Consider the following 20,287-nt stretch of genomic DNA (forward strand, 5'->3'; position numbering starts at 1 on the left):
ATCAATTTTAAAAATACAATGTACTATATTAGGGGAATGGGTCAAATTAAACAAACCATTCTTGGTTCTTACACATTAATTTATTCAGAATCATGTTGAATCGTTGAAGATTATTTGTTTGTTACAAATTGTTTGGATTAGATACTTACCACCTATATAAAGTGGTGCTGAATATAAAACTATTTGTCATGAAAAATAGCAAAATGTAAACAAAGCAGTATTTTGACTTCAATACAAAATACTAAATGACCATTACTGTTCTAATTGCCAAAAAAGCAACAGAAGTAAACGATGGTTCAAATAATGAGACAATGAATAACGTTTTCGCAAACTTATAAGACCGTAAGAGGGAGCATTTGAGAAATAAAAATAAAGCATTTCTTTGAACCATAAAGGACTTTTAAATCGTACGCGTTTTCAACAATCACTGATGAAGAAGTGGTGTTTTGTTCTCCGACCTGACGAAGTTTGTTGCAGAATTTTCTCGTTGGTGGTTGCAAATACAGCCCCGTGTAGGCTCCTGGGTTTTCCACCATCATGGTCGTATCATGGTGCACCCCTTGAAAGATGTGAAAAAAATGATTGTTTATTTAAAGTGTTAAAAATATGTTTGTTGTAAGTTAATATCCGAACGTTTGTAAAATAGATTCGGAACTAAATTGAAATTGAAACACTTTTATAAAAATTTTTTTCTTTTGGAAAAAAGCCCTTTGAACAGACCTCTCTGTAAATGCAAAAGCCCCCCAAGAAAAGGCAGAATTTTACACTTTGAAAGCTTTGAAATTAATAGCCTTAAAGCCTATGCATTTTAAAATTTGTCAATGGTTTTGAACTGTGTTTTAACAAAAAGGAATATTACCGTTGCATCAACGATGAAAGTCGCAAACGAGGTAAACAACAGCTTTTATCTTACAACCAAAGTCATCATCTTGAAAAGAAAAAAAGGCATCCCAACACAGCAAAAAGAACAGTTATTTTATACGTACATGTGTTAACTGTTTTAATATGAAGTTTTTTTTCAACATTTGCAAGTTACAGGCTTTGTAAAACATAAAATACATAAAAGTCAACCACATAAAACGTAGGCTCAGAGCTTCAGAAAATCCAAACTCTATACAAAAAATAAAAACAATTTTTTCGAGTTTTGAACTTTCTTATATAACATTATAAAAATTTTCTTTTGATCAACCAAAAAAGTTTTTTAAATTTGAAATTTTCCCCAAGCCTTTTTAAAAACGTTTTAAAAATCCCTTTGGGTTTAAAAAAAACCTTTTAAAAAAAAATATAAAATCAAAAAAAAAACCTTTCTGAAAAATTTTTTGTCAAGGGCCAAGTGTTAGCCGGGGGGGGTAAAAAGAAAAAGGGAAATTTGTTAACCCCTGGATTTTGGGGGTTTTACGCCCCGGGAAAAAGGGGGGAAATTCATCCGGGGCGGGGTTTTTTTTTCTTTTCAATTGCCCCCAAAAACCAAAAAAATTGGGGAAAAAGCCGGTCCGGGGGCAAATTAAATTTTTTAGGGTTTTTAAAAATTTTGGGGGTTTTGAAAAAAAAGACATATTACTCCCTTTTTTATGCCCGGAATTTTTTGGGTTTCACTTAAAGACCCAAATTTTTCCCCACAATTTTTAAACAGGCTGAAAAACATGTTTATTACAATGGAAAAATTTTAAAATTCAGGGCCGGGGAAATTGGGCAATTCCCTTCCCGATCTTTAAAAGTAGAAATCTACTTCCCGGGGAAACGAGAAAAATTGGGTTTAAAAAACAAATGTTTCCCCCGCTTCTTTGGGAGGTTTAAATTTTAAAAATCAAACAGGGTTTTTTGATAGAAAAATTCCCCAAACAAGGGGCCGTCACAGGGAAAAAAGCGAAGGGTACTTAAAATTTAAAATTTTTTGGAAAGCGTTGGGGAAAAAAACAAAAATAAAAGGGAAAAAAAAATCAATTTTAAAAGATATTAAATTTTCTTTTCCCCAAAAGTTTTTTAACCCTTTTCAATGAAAAACTGGGTTTAAAGATAAGGAAAAAATTGGGTTAAATTTTGGGGGAATTTTTGAGGTAAAAAAAAATAAAAAACCTTTAAACCCCAAAAGAATGTTATAGAAACAAATAAAATTTTTTTAAGTAAAAGATGTAAAGTAAATGGGGAGATAAATCTTGCAATATTGGTGCTAGCGTTATGAACCTTGTATCAGAAGATGTGGTTTATAATAAGGTACATATATTTGAAGTATTAAGTTGATCCTTTAAGAGAAATAAGGATGTACAGTAAAAACATAATATTTTTTAAGGAAAATTCTAAGTTCAAAGGGAGATAAATATGAAAATATTGGTGCTAGAATTATGAACATTGTCACATAAGATGTGATTGATGATAAGGAACATATATTTGAAGTATAAAGTTGATCCCTTAAGAAATAAAGAAGTAACAGTAAAACTAATATTTTAAGGAAAAATTCCAAGTTCAAGGGGAGATTAATCTAAAACTATTGGTATTATAGTTATGAACCTTGTCACATAAGATGTAGTTGATGATAAGGAACAGATATTTGAAGTTTGAAGTTGATACCTTAAGAAATGAAAAAGTTTTAGTGAAAAATATTTTACTGCACCAAATTTAAAACTTCTGAATTCTTGACGCGGACGCCGACGCCGGTGCGAGTAGGACAGCTCTTCATACACTTCGTATAGTCGAGCTAAAATTTTAAACACAGTTACGTCATGTATATTACTTGAAAGAGTCATGCCGTTTTTGTTTGTGAAACATTTAAGAAGATGGCATATCATTGCTATTTGATGAAGTTGAAAAATATTCAACGTACCAATATAAAGTTATCAAATATCTGTCAATATATATATGACCTTGAACCAAGTGACCCAAAACTCCACTCAAACTTAAAGGACCAACTCGTTTATTTACTGAGATATGTTTCATCTTAATATGAGACAAAAGGAACAAAGGCTGTATAACAAAAAGTGTAACGAATCTATTGTTAGCACAGGTGATCTTAACCATTTGAAAAATAAAATCAATACGCACATGTTGTAAATGTATAGGAAAATGTTTAAAAGCCTATGTTTGGCACCACTGACTTTGACCCCTTACTCAATTCAAAGAAAAAAAAAACACCATGCAAGTTATCTTTCTACAAAATATAAAATACATCTATCAATAAATAAAGTATGTATCAGCAAAGGTGCAAAAATCTAGTTTTAGCACAGGTGACCTTGAATCTACTGACCCCTAAAGGAAAAAGACCACACCAATTATCATCCTACCAAATATGAAAAACATCAGTCAATACATAAACGCTGTATCAGCAAATGTGTAGAAATCTTTTATTGGCATCATTGACCTTGACCGACTGACCCTAAAAGCAATTCAAAAAAAAAAAAAAAACACCATGCAAGTTATCTTCCTACAAGATATAAAAGACATCTATCGATAAATAAAGACTGTATCAGCAAAAGTGCAAAAATCTAGTTTTAGCACAGGTGACCTTGACCCCACTGACCCCTAAATCAATCCAAAGTAAGAAGACCACACAAGTTATCATAAAAGGTTGAATTGATCTATTTTTAGCAGTAGTGACATTGACCTAACTGACTCCTTATTCCACCTAAAGGTGGACAACTTCTCAATTTATGTTCCTTCCAAATTTCAAATTTTAAAGACATCTGTCAATAGAAAAAACGTTTCACCTGTAAAATTTAAAATTGTAAAATTCTATTTTTGGTATTGACGACCTTGACCAAATGGCCCCTAACTAAACCAGAAGGAAGAGGACATTCCTTGGCACGTCCGTATTCAACATGAAATACATCAATTGAAAATGATAAAGGTTGAATGAGCAAAATGTACACATTTATCATTTTACACCAGTGATACTGACATTGACCCCAGTGACACCTTACTCCACAAAAAGAAGGACATTGAAGGTATACATCTACCAACCATTGAATATATCATTAAATAAATGAATGAAGTAATTATGAGAAACTTAAGATAAATCCAACTTGCACGAATAGGTTAACAAGAAAAGGCTATTTATAAAAACGGAAAAAACAAGGAAATATGTTAACTTCATACGGACAGACGGATGGACGGTTCAATAACTATATGCCCAGGGACATAAATACAAACAGACGTCTACTTTAGATCGGGAAAAAATGTAGACGTCTTCTTGGTCTATACAGAATTTGTTTTAGTTGTACAGGAAGCTTTTAGCTTATAAACACACTCTCGAAGACGTTCCTGGAACAAACCCAGGATTGAGCAGTACTGAGCAATGAGTGTTAAGTTTCTTGCTCAATGAAACAATGTCTCGTCCTTGACAGATTCGAACCCACGCAGGTCATGATAAAGACTGGACATCTTCAGATCGGGATAAAATTTAAACGTCTACTTTATATCGGTATAAAATGCAGATGCCTTAATTAGATCGGAAAAAGTATAGACATCTACTTTACATCGAAAAAAAAGCTGGATATATACCCCAAATCGGGTTAAAATCTGGAAGTCTACTTCTTTATTTGATAAACTCAAATCGTCTACTTAAAATCATGATAAGGACGCCTACTTCAAATTGGGATAAAATGTGATCGTGTTCGGATCGAATAAAATTAGGACGTCTTCTTTAGATCGGGATAACATGTATATATGTACTTCAGTTCGGGATAATATGTGGTCATCTTCTTCAGATCGGGCCGAATGGTTACGATCAGTGACTTCGAACTGCTTGTCCCTCACCCTGTGTGTTCGAATCACGACTCGGACTTTGGATTATTTCATGTGAGAAAGCTATCAAGCTAGTTTCGGTGGCTCTACTCAGGTGCCCGTTCGTGCCTGAAATTATGCACATGAGGTCTTCAGAGCTACCATTAAAGCTGGAAAGTCGCCATATGACATATACTGCCTTGGCGAGACGTAATACCCCCGCCCCCTCCAAAAACTAAAAAATAAAAGATAGACATTAAACATCATATTGACCATACAATTGCATAAAATTTGTTTAATACACCCGTATTAAAAAAATCACATGGCGCAATAGTTAGGGTCGTTAGTTGCGTCAGACATATAGCGGTTTAATTCAGTGTCTGTATATAGTGGTCTTAAATAGGGTCGTATACGTTAAGTCGTCGTTTAATTCGGCGAGTAGCTATTTGCACGTTTAACTGTAAATGAAACTGAACAATAAATCACAAATTTTACTTGATATTTTTATTTGTCAAGAGTTTTGAACGTAAATTATATGATTATATTTTAGATACAACATTGGTAATGTCACATGAAAAGAAAATATTCCGTTGAAAACTACAAACTTAACACACTTATTCAAAGCATATCTTCATGTCAGAATTTAAATTACATATTGAGATTTGACTCTGCATGCACATGCGCAGAACAGTCGTTAGAAGTTTCCGGTAATTCATGTTTTTTTTTGGTGTTTTTTTATAGAATTCTCAGCACCAGCCATGCAAACACTGACCAAATATTTGCTGATCCTGAAATTTGAATAATTATAACATACATTATATTGATTTCACAAGATATCAACTGATTATGTTAGAAAAATGCATGTAGTAAAGAAATAATAGTTACAAGTACATATGCGACATAATTTAGTAAAGTTCACTTCAAACATGTATCACAGTGGACAAACTATATTTGTGTAAGTCGTGTATTTTATCTTGCGATTACATGCACCTCCTACTTCCGACCACTGTGCCTTTCTTTGGGCCTATATATACCTTGTACATTTCTTGCAAAAGACTGGAAGTAAACCCGTTTATCCAATGCAAATCACAGGCGTTCGGCACATTGCCTTGCCAATTATGGTCAAATAATCATAAAATTATCTCCCCTTGATCTTCAAGAAAAATAATTACTATTCAGCACTCGTACCCGTTTACATTATGTACACATTATGTACACATTATGTACACATTATGTACACATTGCGATTTTGTGTAGCTGATTGTGGAGTTGCAGCAATTTTAAAAAAGGACAAATTCATTCGAAAGACATGAAACATTCTTGTGTTCCGTGGTATACTTCTTTTTTCTCCCGACATACAACCTTTTATATTAAGTAGAATGAACATTTACTAGATTTGTGTACGTCGCCTACTTGTTTTTCAGAAGAGAATAACCTGTGTTTGTGCAAAAATGGTACCGTTTAAGAAGATTTTGCAAAGAGGTATGCACCGTGTATAAGGTAAATTACTCGCCGTAGCGTATTTCCCGGCACAGTCACATTTTGCTCTCGCATATTTTAAAATAAGACATATGTTCATATCTATCCGTGCAAACATAGCGCAATATATCTTTCAGTAACTGTTAAATATATTGAGCCATCTATCTTCATTTTATCAAACTTGAAAAAATACCTAAAAATTCCGAGGTCAACAGGTTTCGTGCCCAACGAAACTTCCAAAACTACCAGGAGTAAACATACATTAAGCTGCATTTCAACAAGTGTTTTGTGCCTACGACACTGAGTAAACATACATTGTCTCTACAACATGCAATTCTAACTTGTACATATCGCCACCATTCCGTCACCAGTGAAAACTTTCTGCTGAAACGTTTGAAGAAAAAAGGTGTATTGAAATAAAGTAAAAATGCGCGCACATGGGTCATTTAATATGGGCCAATCGTTATATTATAACTGGAATTAAATGTTTTAACCTGCTTGGAATACCTAGCAACTAAGTGTATGTTTACTCATGGCGGATTTCGGAGGGGAAAAAACAAGACATTCAAAAAAATTCTAAGAAATGAAATGAGTAACAAAATTTACCAAAAGTTATCGCGCTTGAGTTTGTCACTCTGATTTGAGAATTTATAATTCTATAAGAGTTGCCTCCCTTATTGTCGTCTGCTTGATCCCAGTTATCCTGAGTAGAATGCCGACGTCTTCTTTTATTGCTACAATCCTGGCATAACAAAAATGAAAGTAATACATGTAATCTTTTTTTCTCAGTTATGAAAAACCAAGTCTTAAGTCCGCACGACATTAAGTTTATAATATTCTATCAAACAGTAATGTTCACACACATTTATAACATGGCATCGTTTGTTTCCAATATAATAAAACGAAAACATAAGGATGTTTTACTCTTGCCGTTTTCAAATTGAAATTTATGCCGTAATATTAAAGCTTATAATTTGTCTGGAAATAGACCACTTCCGGCGGTTGCATGGCTACTATTGAATTTGTGTAGATTTAATACGAGTTGAAAAGATTCATATTACGCGAGACTGTGGTGTGTCGTGTTTGGTCTTAAATCACAATATTGCTTAAATTTAACGAGTTCAATTAATTTAGTATTGAACCTACACAAATTGTTTTATTTATTACATAAATAAGAACGGTTAACGCTATACATACGGCTATACTTTCACGCTAGTATTAGCGCGTTTTAACGCTAGTGTTGTATATAACGCATTTAAGTCACATCAAAGTGTAATATAGTTATTCTTAAACATATTTATTACAATCCTGCGCCGTGGTTTATGTTATAAATATTGTTAAAATTATATTTCTTTTCTAGATTATATTCGGTATAATAAAAAACAACATCAGATCTGACTGAGTGAAAAAACAAAACGTAAACTCGTGAATGTTCTACTATCACACATAGAGGGATGTTTTATTTACATAATAATTACAGATCATTTATAAAACACATTTTTTTTTCAATTAAAGTTTTTTTTATTAATTGATTAATCGATTAACTGATAGGGTTTTAACAGACACCGACACTGTTTCCAGTGACGATTCCAGGGTTTTTTTATGGTGGAAGAGCGTAGCAGCCCGTCGTGCACATGCAGGCACCTAAGAATAAATACTCAGACATTAATCTATTTGGATAGATACTTCAGATAAAAAAAGGTTTGACGAGTGGATTGAAGATCGCTTAGAATTCCGTAAAAAGTCTACGGGTGTCGTCATTTTAAAAATGGTGCATCAAACAATGATTTTGCTTTCTTTCGATCGAATATGCGACACAACCATACCAGTTAGTTATTCTAATGTTACTGGCGAATAGTTCAAGATACAAATACTCTAAATTGAATCCGTTTCGTTATTGTGCAATGGTTCAAGGTTCGATTATGAAGACTCGCAGGAAGTAATTGTAGACGCAGTATTACTACTTAACCACGCTCTAACACTACATATATCATTCTTTTGGTTTAACCAGATTTTACTTAAGCTCGATAGCAAAACAAATTTTGGCAACTTACATTATTTACTTTCGAGTCCGCATTTTGGAACCAACAAGCACTAGTGTCATATGAAGAAACTTAATCGTGATGGGATAAGAGCTTGAACCCATGATCTCTCAGTTGAAAGGTTGACACCTTAACCACTAGGCCACCGCTATCATCCTTAAGCATGCTGCGGGTTGCTGGTGGCAACTAGATCAGTGCTGACCAAGATCAGCTAACCATGGCCTACACTGACCACTTTTCAGTGGGTCTCTTGTCTTGAAATTTTACACAAAAAAAGATGAACTGTTCAGTACAGATCAAAAGATACACAAGTCAATTTAAGGTATTTAGCGTGGTAAGGTAAAAGCTAAACTATAAGTATGTGAGAAGTTAGCAGTGAACAGTGAGCTAAGCAAAAAGGCATTTCAATTTATATAGGAAAGGTAATGATCTGCTGTAATGCTCAGCTATTTTGGGCATCTAGCAGGGCATTCCTAAATATAGTGTAAAAATGCTCTGCTGCAATACTCAGCTGTCTTGGCAATCTAACAGAGCATTCCTACCTTTAGTGAAAAAATGCTCTGCTTGAACGCTCAGCTGGCTAGGCAATCTAGCAGTGCATTACTAAATATAGTGTTAAAATGCTCTGCTGGAATGCTCAGCTGGTTAGCTAAGCTGGCTAGGCAATCTAGCAGGGCATTACTAAATATAGTGAGAAAATGCTCTGCTCGAATGCTAAGCTGGCTAGGCAATCTAGCAGGGCATTACTAAATAAAGTGTAAAAATGCTCTGCTGGAATGCTAAGCTGGCTAGGTAATCTAGCAGAGCATTACTAAATATAGTGAACAAATGCTTTTCTGGAATGCTAAGCTGGCTGGGCAATCTAGCAGGGCATTACTAAATAAAGTGTAAAAATGCTCTGCTGGAATGCTAAGCTGGCTAGGCAATCTAGCAGAGCATTACTAAATATAGTGAACAAATGCTTTTCTGGAATGCTAAGCTGGCTGGGCAATCTAGCAGGGCATTACTAAATATAGTGTAAAAATGCTCTGCTCGAATGCTAAACTGGCTAGGCAATCTAGCAGGGCATTCCTAAATATAGTGTAAAAATGTTCTGGTGGAATGCTAAGCTGCTAGGCAATCTAGCAGAGCATAACGAAATATAGTGAGAAAAAGCTCTGCTCGAATGCTAAGCTGGCTAGGCAATCTAGCAGGGCATTACTAAATATAGTGTAAAAATGCTCTGCTGGAATGCTAAGCTGGCTAGGCAATCTAGCAGGGCATTACTAAATATAGTGTAAAAATGCTCTGCTGGAATGCTCAGCTGGCTAGGCAATCTAGCAGAGCATTACTAAATATAGTGTTAAAATGCTCTGCAGGAATGCTCAGCTGGCTAGGCACTATAGCAGAGCATTCCTTAATATAGTGTAAAAATGCTCTGCTGGAATGCTAAGCTGGCTAGGCAATCTAGCAGAGCATTACTAGATATAGTGTAAAAATGCTCTGCTGGAATGCTCAGCTGGCAAGGCACTATAGCAGAGCATTCCTTAATATAGTGAAAAAATGCTCTGGTGGAATGCTCAGCTGGCTAGGCAATCTAGCAGGGCATTCTGAAATATAGTTAAAAAATGCTCTGGTGGAATGTTCAGTTGGCAGACTGATTCTGGGTTCGAGGATTTATTGTTTCCAAAGTTTTATTGACATTTTCGACTTCTAGGCAATTCTGAGGCACTCGCAGACTTTCAGGAATTTTCGGTGCCAATAGAAATAATGATATTTTTGACTTCTAAGGACCTTTAAGAGACTATTTCATTGTCCTGCGACTTTTTGAAGGACACTCGCAGACTTTCAGGAATTTTGGTGCCTATGCTGATATTGACAATAAAGACTTCTAGGGACCCTCAAGAGTCCATTTTGGTCGTCTGCGACTGATTCTTGGACACTCACAGACTTTCAGGAATGGTTGGTGCCAATGGAAATAATCATATTTTTGACTTCTAGGGACCTTTAAGAGTCCATTTCATTGGCCTGCAGCGTATTGTTGGACACTTGCAGACTTTCAGGAAAGTTTGGTGCCAATAGAGATGATGGCAATTTTTACTTCTAGGGACCCGCCAGAGTCCATTTTTATGGTCTGCGACTGATTCTGGGACATTCGCAGACTTTCAGGAATCTCTGGTGCCAATGGAGATAATGACATTTTTGACTTCTAGCGACCCACCAGAGTTCATTTCGCTGGTCTGCGACTGATTTTGGGACACTTGCAGACTTTCAGGAATTTTGATGCCAATGGAGATAATGACATTTCTGACTTTTAGGGAACCGCCAGAGTACATTTCTTGGGTCTGCGACTGATTCCTTGAGACTCGCAGACTTTCAGGAAGTTTAGTGCCATTGCAGATCATGACTTTTTTACTTTTAAGGACCCCTTAGTCATAAGCAGAGCATTTTTACCCTAAAATGTCATTATCTGCATTAGCACCAAAAATTCCTGAAAGTCTGCAAGTGCCCAATAATCAGTCGCAGACCAACGAAATAGACTCTGGATGGTCAAAAATGTCATAAATTGTAATTATCTCTATTGGCACCAACAATTCCTGAAAGTCTGTGACTGTCCAAGATTAAGTCGCAGACCAAAAAAAATGGACCCTGGATGGTCCCTAGAAGTAAAAAATGTCATTATCTGCCTTGACATCAAAAATTCCTGAAAGTCTGTGAGTGCCTCAGAATCAGTCGTAGACCAAAAAAAAAAATGGATTCAGAAAGGTCCCAATAAGTCAGAAATATCATTTTCTGCATTGACACCAAAATTCCTGAAAGTCTGCGAGTGACTCAGAATCAGTCGCAGACCAACGAAATAGACTCAGGAGGGTCCTTTTGAAGTAAAAATGTCATTATCTCCATTGGCACCGAAAATTTCTGAAAGTCTGCGAGTGTTCCAGAAACATTCGCAGACCAACGAAATGGACTCTCGATGGTCCTAAAAATTCACAAATGTCATTATCTGCATTAACACCAAAAATTCCTGAAAGTCTGCGATCGTCCCAGAATCAGTCGGAGACCAAAGAAATAGACACTTGAGGGTCCCGTAGAAGTAAAAAATGTCATTATCTGCATTGGCACTAAATATTTCAGAAAGTCTACGAGTGCCAAATAATCAGTTGCAGACCAACGAAATTTATACTTTATTTAAGAATGCCCTGCTAGTTTGCCTAGACAGCTCAGCATTCCGGCAGAACATTTTATAACACTAATTTTCAGAATGCTTTGCTGGATTGCCTAGCCAGCTAAGCATTTTTAACACTATATTTAGGAATGCCCTGCTAGATTGCTTAGCTAGCTGAGCATACCAGCAGAGCATTTTTCGCACTATATTTTGGAACGCTCTGCTAGATGGCTTAGCCAGCTGAGCTTGCCAGCAGAACATTTTACACTATATTTAGGAATGCCCTGCTGGATTGCCTAGCCAGCTGAGCATTTTTAACACTATATTTAGGAATGCCTTTCTAAATTGCCTAGCCAGCTGAGCAATTCAGCAGAGCATTTTTACACTATATTTTGAAATGTCCCGCTAGATTGCTTAGCCAGCTGAGCATAACAGCTAAGCATTTTTACACTATATTTAGGAATGCCCTGCTAGATTACCTAGCCAGCTGAGCATACCAGCAGATCATGTTTACACTATATTTTGGAATGCCCCGCTAGATTGCTTACCAAGCTGCGCATAACAGCAGAGCATTTTTACACTTTATTTTGGAATGTCCCGATAGATTGCTTAGCCTGCTGAGCATAACAGCAGAGCATTTTTACACTATATTTTGGAATGCCCCGCTAGATTGCATAGCCAGCTGAGCATAACAGCAGAGCATTTTTACACTATATTTTGGAATGCCCCGCTAGATTGCTTAGCCAGCTGAGCATAACAGCAGAGCATTTTTACACTATATTTTAGAATGCCCCGCTAGATTGCTTAGCCAGCTGAGCATAACAGCAGAGCTTTTACACTATATTTTGGAATGCCCCGCTAGATTGCTTAGCCAGCTGAGTATAACAGCAGAGTATTTTTTACACTATATTTAGGAATGCCCTGCTAGATTGCCTAGCCAGCTGAGCATACCAGCAGTGCATTTTTACGCTATATTTTGGAACGCCCCGCTAGATTGCCTAGCCAGCTTAGCATACCAGCGGAGCATTTTTACACTATATTTAGTAATGGCCTGCTAGATTGCTTAGCCAGCTGAGCATACCAGCAAAGCATTTCTACACTTTATTTTGGAATGCTCTGCTAGATTGCTTACCCAGCTGAGCATAACAGCAGATCATTGATTTCCCTATATAAATCGTAATGCCTTTTTGCTTAGCTCACTGTTAACTGCTAACTTCTCACATACAAACTGTAATAGGTTATTTTAAGTCATAACTTACGATGTCACAAGCAGATGACGGTCTCGCGCAGATTAGAATTTTACAATTCAAGGTAACGTAGTCAGAACTAATGAACTGGAAAGAGTAGAAAATCGCCATGATCATGCTTTCTTTAGATGAAGATATGTTCATAAAATCCTCCACCAACTCGTCGTTATGAGTACATCTGTAATTCACGTGTTAATATATAAATTCAAAGCTCATCCTTTAGTACAATATTTTTATCATGGAAATTTATTGAAATCTATGAAATTCTTACTGAATATGTCTAATTTGGATAAAAGAATTGATAAACTATAAATGGAAGGCTGCGTTCCCTATTACAGGTCAAGTTAAGTTGGTCCTTTCTTAAAATGACACAATATATTTTTATTATATGTGTAGAGTTAAAAACATAACATATCTACTTTGTATGAATTCAAAACATGTTTATTTAATTTTATAATGAGACTTTTCGTCCATTGTCAATATTTTCTAATTTAAATTTGAGCATAGTATATATTTAATAAAAGTATCCGACGTTTATTTTGTGTTTACAATTATTTCAGAATCCAGCAGAAATAAATACAACCAAGAGTAGGTGTTTTTAAATGCTACGAGTACCAGAATCTTCACATGCATTTTGCAATAAAAATATCATTTCATAATCTCGGATTGGCTGAAAAATGACTTTCTGAACAATAAATTAATGAGAAATTGTCACGCAAATGTCATTTGGCTAGTTTCAAACTTTATGATATGGTAAAGAAATAATAAATACAATCTTTTTACAAGAATGGATTAAAGGCCGATTATGCCCAATAAATGCTTTTATTTTTATGTCTATAACGTGTATAATTTTTGTGTACTTGAATAGGTTAAAAAAGTATCTTATCTCTCAATTACCTGAACTATCTTTTGCTTCTTTGCTTGTTTGTTATTTATACAGTTATAGCGATGGAAGTCAACGTACTACTTTATTTACATTTTGCTACTTTTATGACAAATAATTTCACGTTTGGCACTAGTTTCTTCAGGTAACAAGCATCTAATAAGTTTAAAACCATTATTTAAATGTTAATTAATTTATGCATGCCCTTTTTTTAAAAGAAGTGAACATGCATTCACTTCTGATTCATAATGAGCCTTTAAAACGCGGTTGTTACAAAATACATTATAAACGAAGGCACAGCCACATTTACAACTTACATTGACGTTATTGTTTAAAGAGTTGTATACTTTGATACTGACCCTTCCGTGATAAGAAGTCTTCTTGGTACTTTATCATGGACACCCTTGCCGGCATATGCCCAACATTCCTCAGGTCGCAAGTCGAAACCCGCTGAAATATAGAGAACACATAAAAATCAGCTGCTTTGATTTTGAATAGTAAGACCAGTTATATTACCTGTTTGTCAGGACATTAGTATGTAAATCAAACAACATAGAACTTCTAAATGAAAACGAGGCTTCTAAACATATATACGCTAAACCTTGACTGTTCTATTGCATTTTTATTTACCATCTTCTCGGTTCTTTTTGTGCTCTCGGACCTCGAACACAAAACGTACATTAAGAATATACGGAACGAGTACCGCATTTCGGTCTATCCTAGGCTGAGAAACTAAACATATAATCAAATAGTAATTTAATATGAGAGATACTGACTTAGTCTAATCTTATTCCAATATATCGAGTTAATGTCCATCTAAAGTTAGTAAGTTTATGGAGTACATAATATGTAGAAACCGAAAGTTGACATTAATTCGGCTTTGGTTATAATTGTATATTAGTACGCGTTTTTAAATTGAATATGATTGTAAGTCATATTTTCAATCATAATTTTACCGAATTAGACTTAATTTTTTTTTGATTGTCAAATATATACATTCGTTACACATTATAAACGGATTACACCCTCTGTTTTTATTTACATCTAAAACCACGTGGTATGGAACTAGTTTCAGACTTTCAATTCGTACTAAGACCGAGATTATTATGAATAATCGTTGAAGTAGTTAATATAATTATCTACGTCACATGATACTGACCGAGAGAAGGTCAAGGAGGGTAACTTCTACCGTATGTCAGAATTTGTCAGTGTTTTCAAGAAACACACAGATAAAGTATTAATCTAAAGCTACAGTCTCACTTACATCCCGGCAGAGCTCCGGCACAGTCCCAGTAGACGTCCGGAGTGATCCGGGAACGACCGGGGTACGACCGGGAACAACCGGAGTACATCCGTAACTCTGCCGGCAACGTCCAGGATGATCCGGGAACATCCTGTATTCGACCCCGGATGGAATAAATAAAATATTTAATATCACCGGGGTGGTCCGGGATGATCAGGGATGATCCGGGAAGGTATAGCTTTGCCGGCTTCATCCTTAGCTCTGCCGGGAACGACCGGGGTTATACCGGGGAAGCACCGTAGCTCTGCCGGCACAAACCGGGGATGATCCGGGGTATTATATAGCCGGTAGAGCTACGGTAGAGCCCCGTTATATGCCGGCAGAGCCCCGGTAACTACAGGCAGAACCCCGGAGGATAAAGGTAGAGCTACGGTTGATTCCCAAAGCCCGGATCATTTCAAAAAAGAATAACGACAATTTACGATGATTGCACTTGTTTGTATTAAAACCCTTCCCATTTCCCTTCTATCCAGTATGGCATAAGGATTTTTCAGGAAATCATCATGAATTACTATTCTGGAACAATAGATATTATATTAAATAAAAATTATGTATCAATGTTATCATTTTCGGGCGTTTTCAATCCACCGGGGTTCTACCGGGGCTCTGCCTGGATCGTCCTGGGCTCTGCCGGGACTCTGCCTGGATCGACCGGGGCTCTGCCTGGGTCAACCGGGGCTCTTCCGGCGTCATCCGGGAACAACCGGAGAAGCACCGGCATGAAACCGTAGCTTCACCTGGGCGCTGCCTGGATTATCTGGAGCGCATCCTGGGTTGTTAGTTGGGAACTACCGTAGTGCTGCCGGGGTAAGTGTGACCGCATCAATAATTTCACCCCGGATCGTCCCGGATCATCCCGGTAACTTACCGGATGGTCCTGGGCTCTGCCGGGAGTAAGTGAGACCGCAGCTTAAATTCGCTTTCAGTTCCCGAGCGCTTACATCCAAGAGAAAATCTTACCCATTTTCATTTCAATAATCCAAAACAGAGGTGTTCCGAGATATGCCTCTCGCACCACTGTTTTGTTAATAATGCCAGAATACAGATTCGAGTCAACATTAATGGTGTGATACTCCGAGGTGTTTTTCTCCCCAAGACTGAAATGATAAACAATAAAATTGTCTGAATGCTACATGTTAAAGATCCTGTGTGTTGTAATTAAGGGTGTTACCACACTTAAGTGAAATTTACGTATGTATAATTTTTATAATTATGCTTGTAAAACAATTTTCAAACATCGAAGAATATTTAAAATATGTACTGCACGTACTTTCAACAATTGTGTGTAGTAATCATTAAAATATATGCATTCATTTCTTTTAGAAAAAAATTAAAAAGACTTTACACAAAATAGATTTCTAATTACCTCCCTTATTAACATGAAATGTAAATTTGGTAATATGTTTAAAAATAATGCTTTTTGGACCTTATAATATTGATAAATCTTCATTTGAGCATTATATTTATGATATAAAACCATAAAAAATTGAGTTACAGTATCTTTAAGGTGAAATAAAAATATACTATGCTCATCCTTTTGTAAAATATTTTAATCACAGAGATATATTGCAATCTATGAAATTCTTAATGAATATGTCTTATTTGATAAAAGAATGAATAAACTATGTATGGGAAGCTGCGTTCCCTATTACAGGTCAACTAAATTTGACCTTTTTTAAGCTTTTTAATGACAGTATATATTGTGCCCACCAACACTGTGTAGAATTTTAAACATAACATACATTTGCATCTACTTTGTGTGAAGTCAAAACATGTTTAGTTCACATTTACAAAGAGAGAGTGTAGCAATTATCAATATTTTCTAATATCAAATTTGACCTTCATATATCTTTAAATAACGATGTAAGGAAAGAGAAAACAATTTATATGAGATCGTATATGGTATATAAACCGTATTCTATGAATTTAACAATCCAATATATACTTTCTTGCATAATTTAACAAAGTACATGTTCTCAAAAACATTCGTTAAAGACACATTGTGCTATTGTGCCACAGAAATAGATACATTTTACTTCTTTATAAAGGACAAACATGAATTAAATTATGTTTAAATAATAGTTAAGAGAATGTTAAATGCATGTAAGCAGATGAAAGTAGCGATAATGTTAAATAATTTATCATAAAAGTAACAAAATCGACACAAAGTGGTATTTTGACTTCAATACAAAATACTTATAGTATATACTTATACTATAGCTGAGCACTCTCGTTGCCAAAAAAACAACAGATAAATAAAAGATGGTAATTGGCCAATGAGTAGCTTTCCTTACACTTTAAATATGATAAAGTTTTTGAGAAATAAAAATAAAATCATTTCTGAGGCATAATGGGCCTTTAATTAAATCTCACGAAGACATGATATAATATGAAACGTGCTAAAATATATATTGAACATATATATTATGCATTGTGAACATTTTATAAGATTTGCAAATTGTGTTCTTATATTGTACATGTACCTCACTTCCGCTGCTGCATGAACCACGTGCATTTGTCCAGTCAAAGGAATTTGTTTACAATTAATGATGTAAGTGGCATTTCCGGTCTCCGTACCTCCGATCACGTGATTAAAGTCAGGTTCTAAGTTGCTGAAGAACAGTAGTATATCATCATCCTTGAAAGAAAATGTCCCAAGCTTTAAAATGAACGACATTGCTTTTCTATACATAAATAATGTGTTAAACCAGATGACAGGCGTAAACTTGCCCAAATTGTCCATCCCAGTGGCAAAAGTTGATATGGCAATCAAACATACAAGTTCAGAACGCTTTTAAGTTTGGTCAGGTCATGTATTGCAAATAGGTACCAAAAATTGCCCGACAATCAAAACAGAAAAAATATTAACGTTTTCCGTAAGTAATGACGCATTTCATTTTTATCATTTCGCAGAATGATGATGATGATGACCACACAAAATAAAGTAAAATTCGGTAAAAACAAATCAATTTTAGCAATCAAAATATTTAGCTAAAGACAAACGTTGGTAGAATTGAATGACGGGTTCAAGGTCATTGTACAACAGCTGGTCGACACAAGATAAGAGTTTTAAGATAGCTAAATATGTCTCTAAAATATACATATACAATAGAAAGTTGATCACTTTGGCATTTTTCAATCACAATACTTACATACATGTATATATTTAATCATTTTATGTTACCTATACTTATAACTTAATGGCAGATAGCAAAAAGCAATCCCCCGTCCCAGCAGAACTGTCCGCTTACCATATCACAGTCGTCAATAAAGACATGTGTATTCCCCTCAGTCCATCTTGTCGTGCATAGTGTGACGCTGTTATTGGCAAACACGGACGTAAAGTTACTAGGGTTCTCAACCTTTATCGTCATGTCGGGATAACATTCTGTAAAAATTAATGATACATTGAAATTTTCATCACGAATATGTATCATGATCTCACGTTTTATCAAAAGTAACCAATGAACTGCCAGTGTTTGAACCACGTGATCTCCCAATATACCTCATTATTGGAACCAATGTCATCAACTGAGCCTCGTGCCATGGTATAAGTTGACAAATATAAAGTTCATTTTTGTTTGTACTTAACAATGCATTATAACCTTCTGGACATGTTTTGCTATATCAATTATATTTTTAAAAGTATAAGACCGACGGGAAGGAATTATACTGTGCTTAGTTCAAGGTACTTGAAACAAGAAGAAAAAAACAAACAAACAATGAACTTACGGTACAAAAAAGGTCATATGCTCACACACAAGTATTTTCTGATGTAAGACACATAAAAAAACAACAACATATTCAATCAAAATCAGATTTAATGGTCAAGATGTATAATATCATAGGTTGATCATTTTGAAAAGACTATGTCATCATTTAAATCGCGATAAATTGTGTTTTTCATGTTTCAGTTGAAATAACGAACTGTTTCATTGCTCATTTTTAAATAGTAAACTTATATTTACTTAGTAACAGAAAATTAATTTTTCGACAAGCATATTTAGAAAATGATGACTGTTTCAGACGTATACACACATTTTAATGGATAATTGTGGCTTTTAGCAGAAATGAGTAAATTGCTGTTCTTTTTTTACGAACAAAAATCTACAGATTATAAATATTTTGCGCAAAAACTTTGTTGTTAAGGTGTATGATTTAAATATGTCAATTCTGATCAATTTTAACACTTTTCGCACGGAAAGGTACCATTACCGTGAAATAAGTGCTGATGCGAAATTAGTGATGTTGGGTAAACTATAAGGGGGTGGGGGTGGGGTGCTTTACATCTATATAAAAGTTAGAGATGCCGTGAATAATGACTATATGGTGATGGTGTCGATGATGTTAATGGTGAATATTGGACATATAATATCTTGCACAATGCATTAGGCCTGTGCAGTAACAGTACTAATAATTTGATATTTCAACTGTAGATCAGTTTAAAATTATGCATTATTTTTGTTTGAACATGTACTTATTTTGTAATGGATTTTGAAAAAGCAACCTCTTAAAATCTTATGTTTTCAATATTAATTGGGAGGGTGCAATGCTGGAGATAAAATGTCTTAAGATATTTTATTATTATTATATGTTATTACCCCCCAAAATTGGAGAGCGTAACATATTTACATAGTATATGTAATGTACTGTAATGATAGTAAATTTAGTTCATGCACTGGCCATGGGCAATGACGCTACCAAGTATCCCAAACCATACCCAATTCTTTTAAAGGACAACAGGACTTACGTACGTCTGTCCGTACGTACGTAGATATATAGAATATGTATTTGCATTAAACGGAGTAAAGTTTGGGAAAGAAAGAACAAGATATACATATAATAAACAATGTATTGTCTTACCAGAAATAACATGAAACAAAATTTTGGAATATATTGCTAAGATAGATTGCTGCTCTGTTCGTACATATACTATTATTTGATCCCTGCAAATGGTGACTTGTTTTCACCTCTACTTCCAGATACCAAGTATGCGCGGACCATCATTTAAGAATGTTTGGACTTCTATTTGAGACGAAAGAAATTCACTAATCAGAATAGCACATTTAAGATCAAGCTGAAAGAGTAGTTGAAGAGATAGTTGATGAAATATATATTTACCAAAGACCAGCATGTGACCGCCTCTGATTATCGTAGAAATGAGGACAACCATCGTTATAATGCACCGATCCATTATCTAGTAAAACAAAAGAAGCACTAGTTTATCATTTAGCATAGATTAATTCCATGAGGCATGGATAAAGTATGTTACTTTTTTGGAATTGGCAGTAAATTTTTTTTAACTTTTCCCGAAACCGACAATACAAGGAAATTTACGTAATTTTCTTAAATTTAATAAAATCATATAATAAATTAATGTATCTGATTGATTGCGTTACATAGGCATTAAGAATAAAAGCCATCTGCACCAAATGGAAAATGAAGTAAATGAAATGAGCCGCGTCACGACAA

At 35.1% G+C, this 20,287-nt stretch overlaps 1 protein-coding gene across 1 annotated transcript; it reads right to left on the reverse strand.

Annotated features, from left to right (window-relative positions):
• Window positions 1-5,294: 5,294 nt before the first annotated feature.
• LOC132759817 (uncharacterized) lies at window positions 5,295-20,019 on the reverse strand. The gene is made up of 8 exons (XM_060751673.1): window positions 19,937-20,019; window positions 18,067-18,203; window positions 17,299-17,453; window positions 15,776-15,912; window positions 13,872-13,962; window positions 12,642-12,807; window positions 6,802-6,937; window positions 5,295-5,504 (listed from the first exon to the last, which is right to left on the reverse strand). Exons 1-8 carry the CDS (start codon window positions 20,007-20,009, stop codon window positions 5,452-5,454), a joined length of 948 nt encoding a protein of 315 aa, XP_060607656.1. The 5' UTR covers window positions 20,010-20,019; the 3' UTR covers window positions 5,295-5,451.
• Window positions 20,020-20,287: the final 268 nt, after the last annotated feature.

This window comes from Ruditapes philippinarum, unplaced genomic scaffold (genome assembly GCF_026571515.1).
Source record: "Ruditapes philippinarum isolate M1 unplaced genomic scaffold, ASM2657151v2 ctg15069_1_1_1_1, whole genome shotgun sequence".
NCBI lineage: Eukaryota > Metazoa > Mollusca > Bivalvia > Venerida > Veneridae > Ruditapes > Ruditapes philippinarum.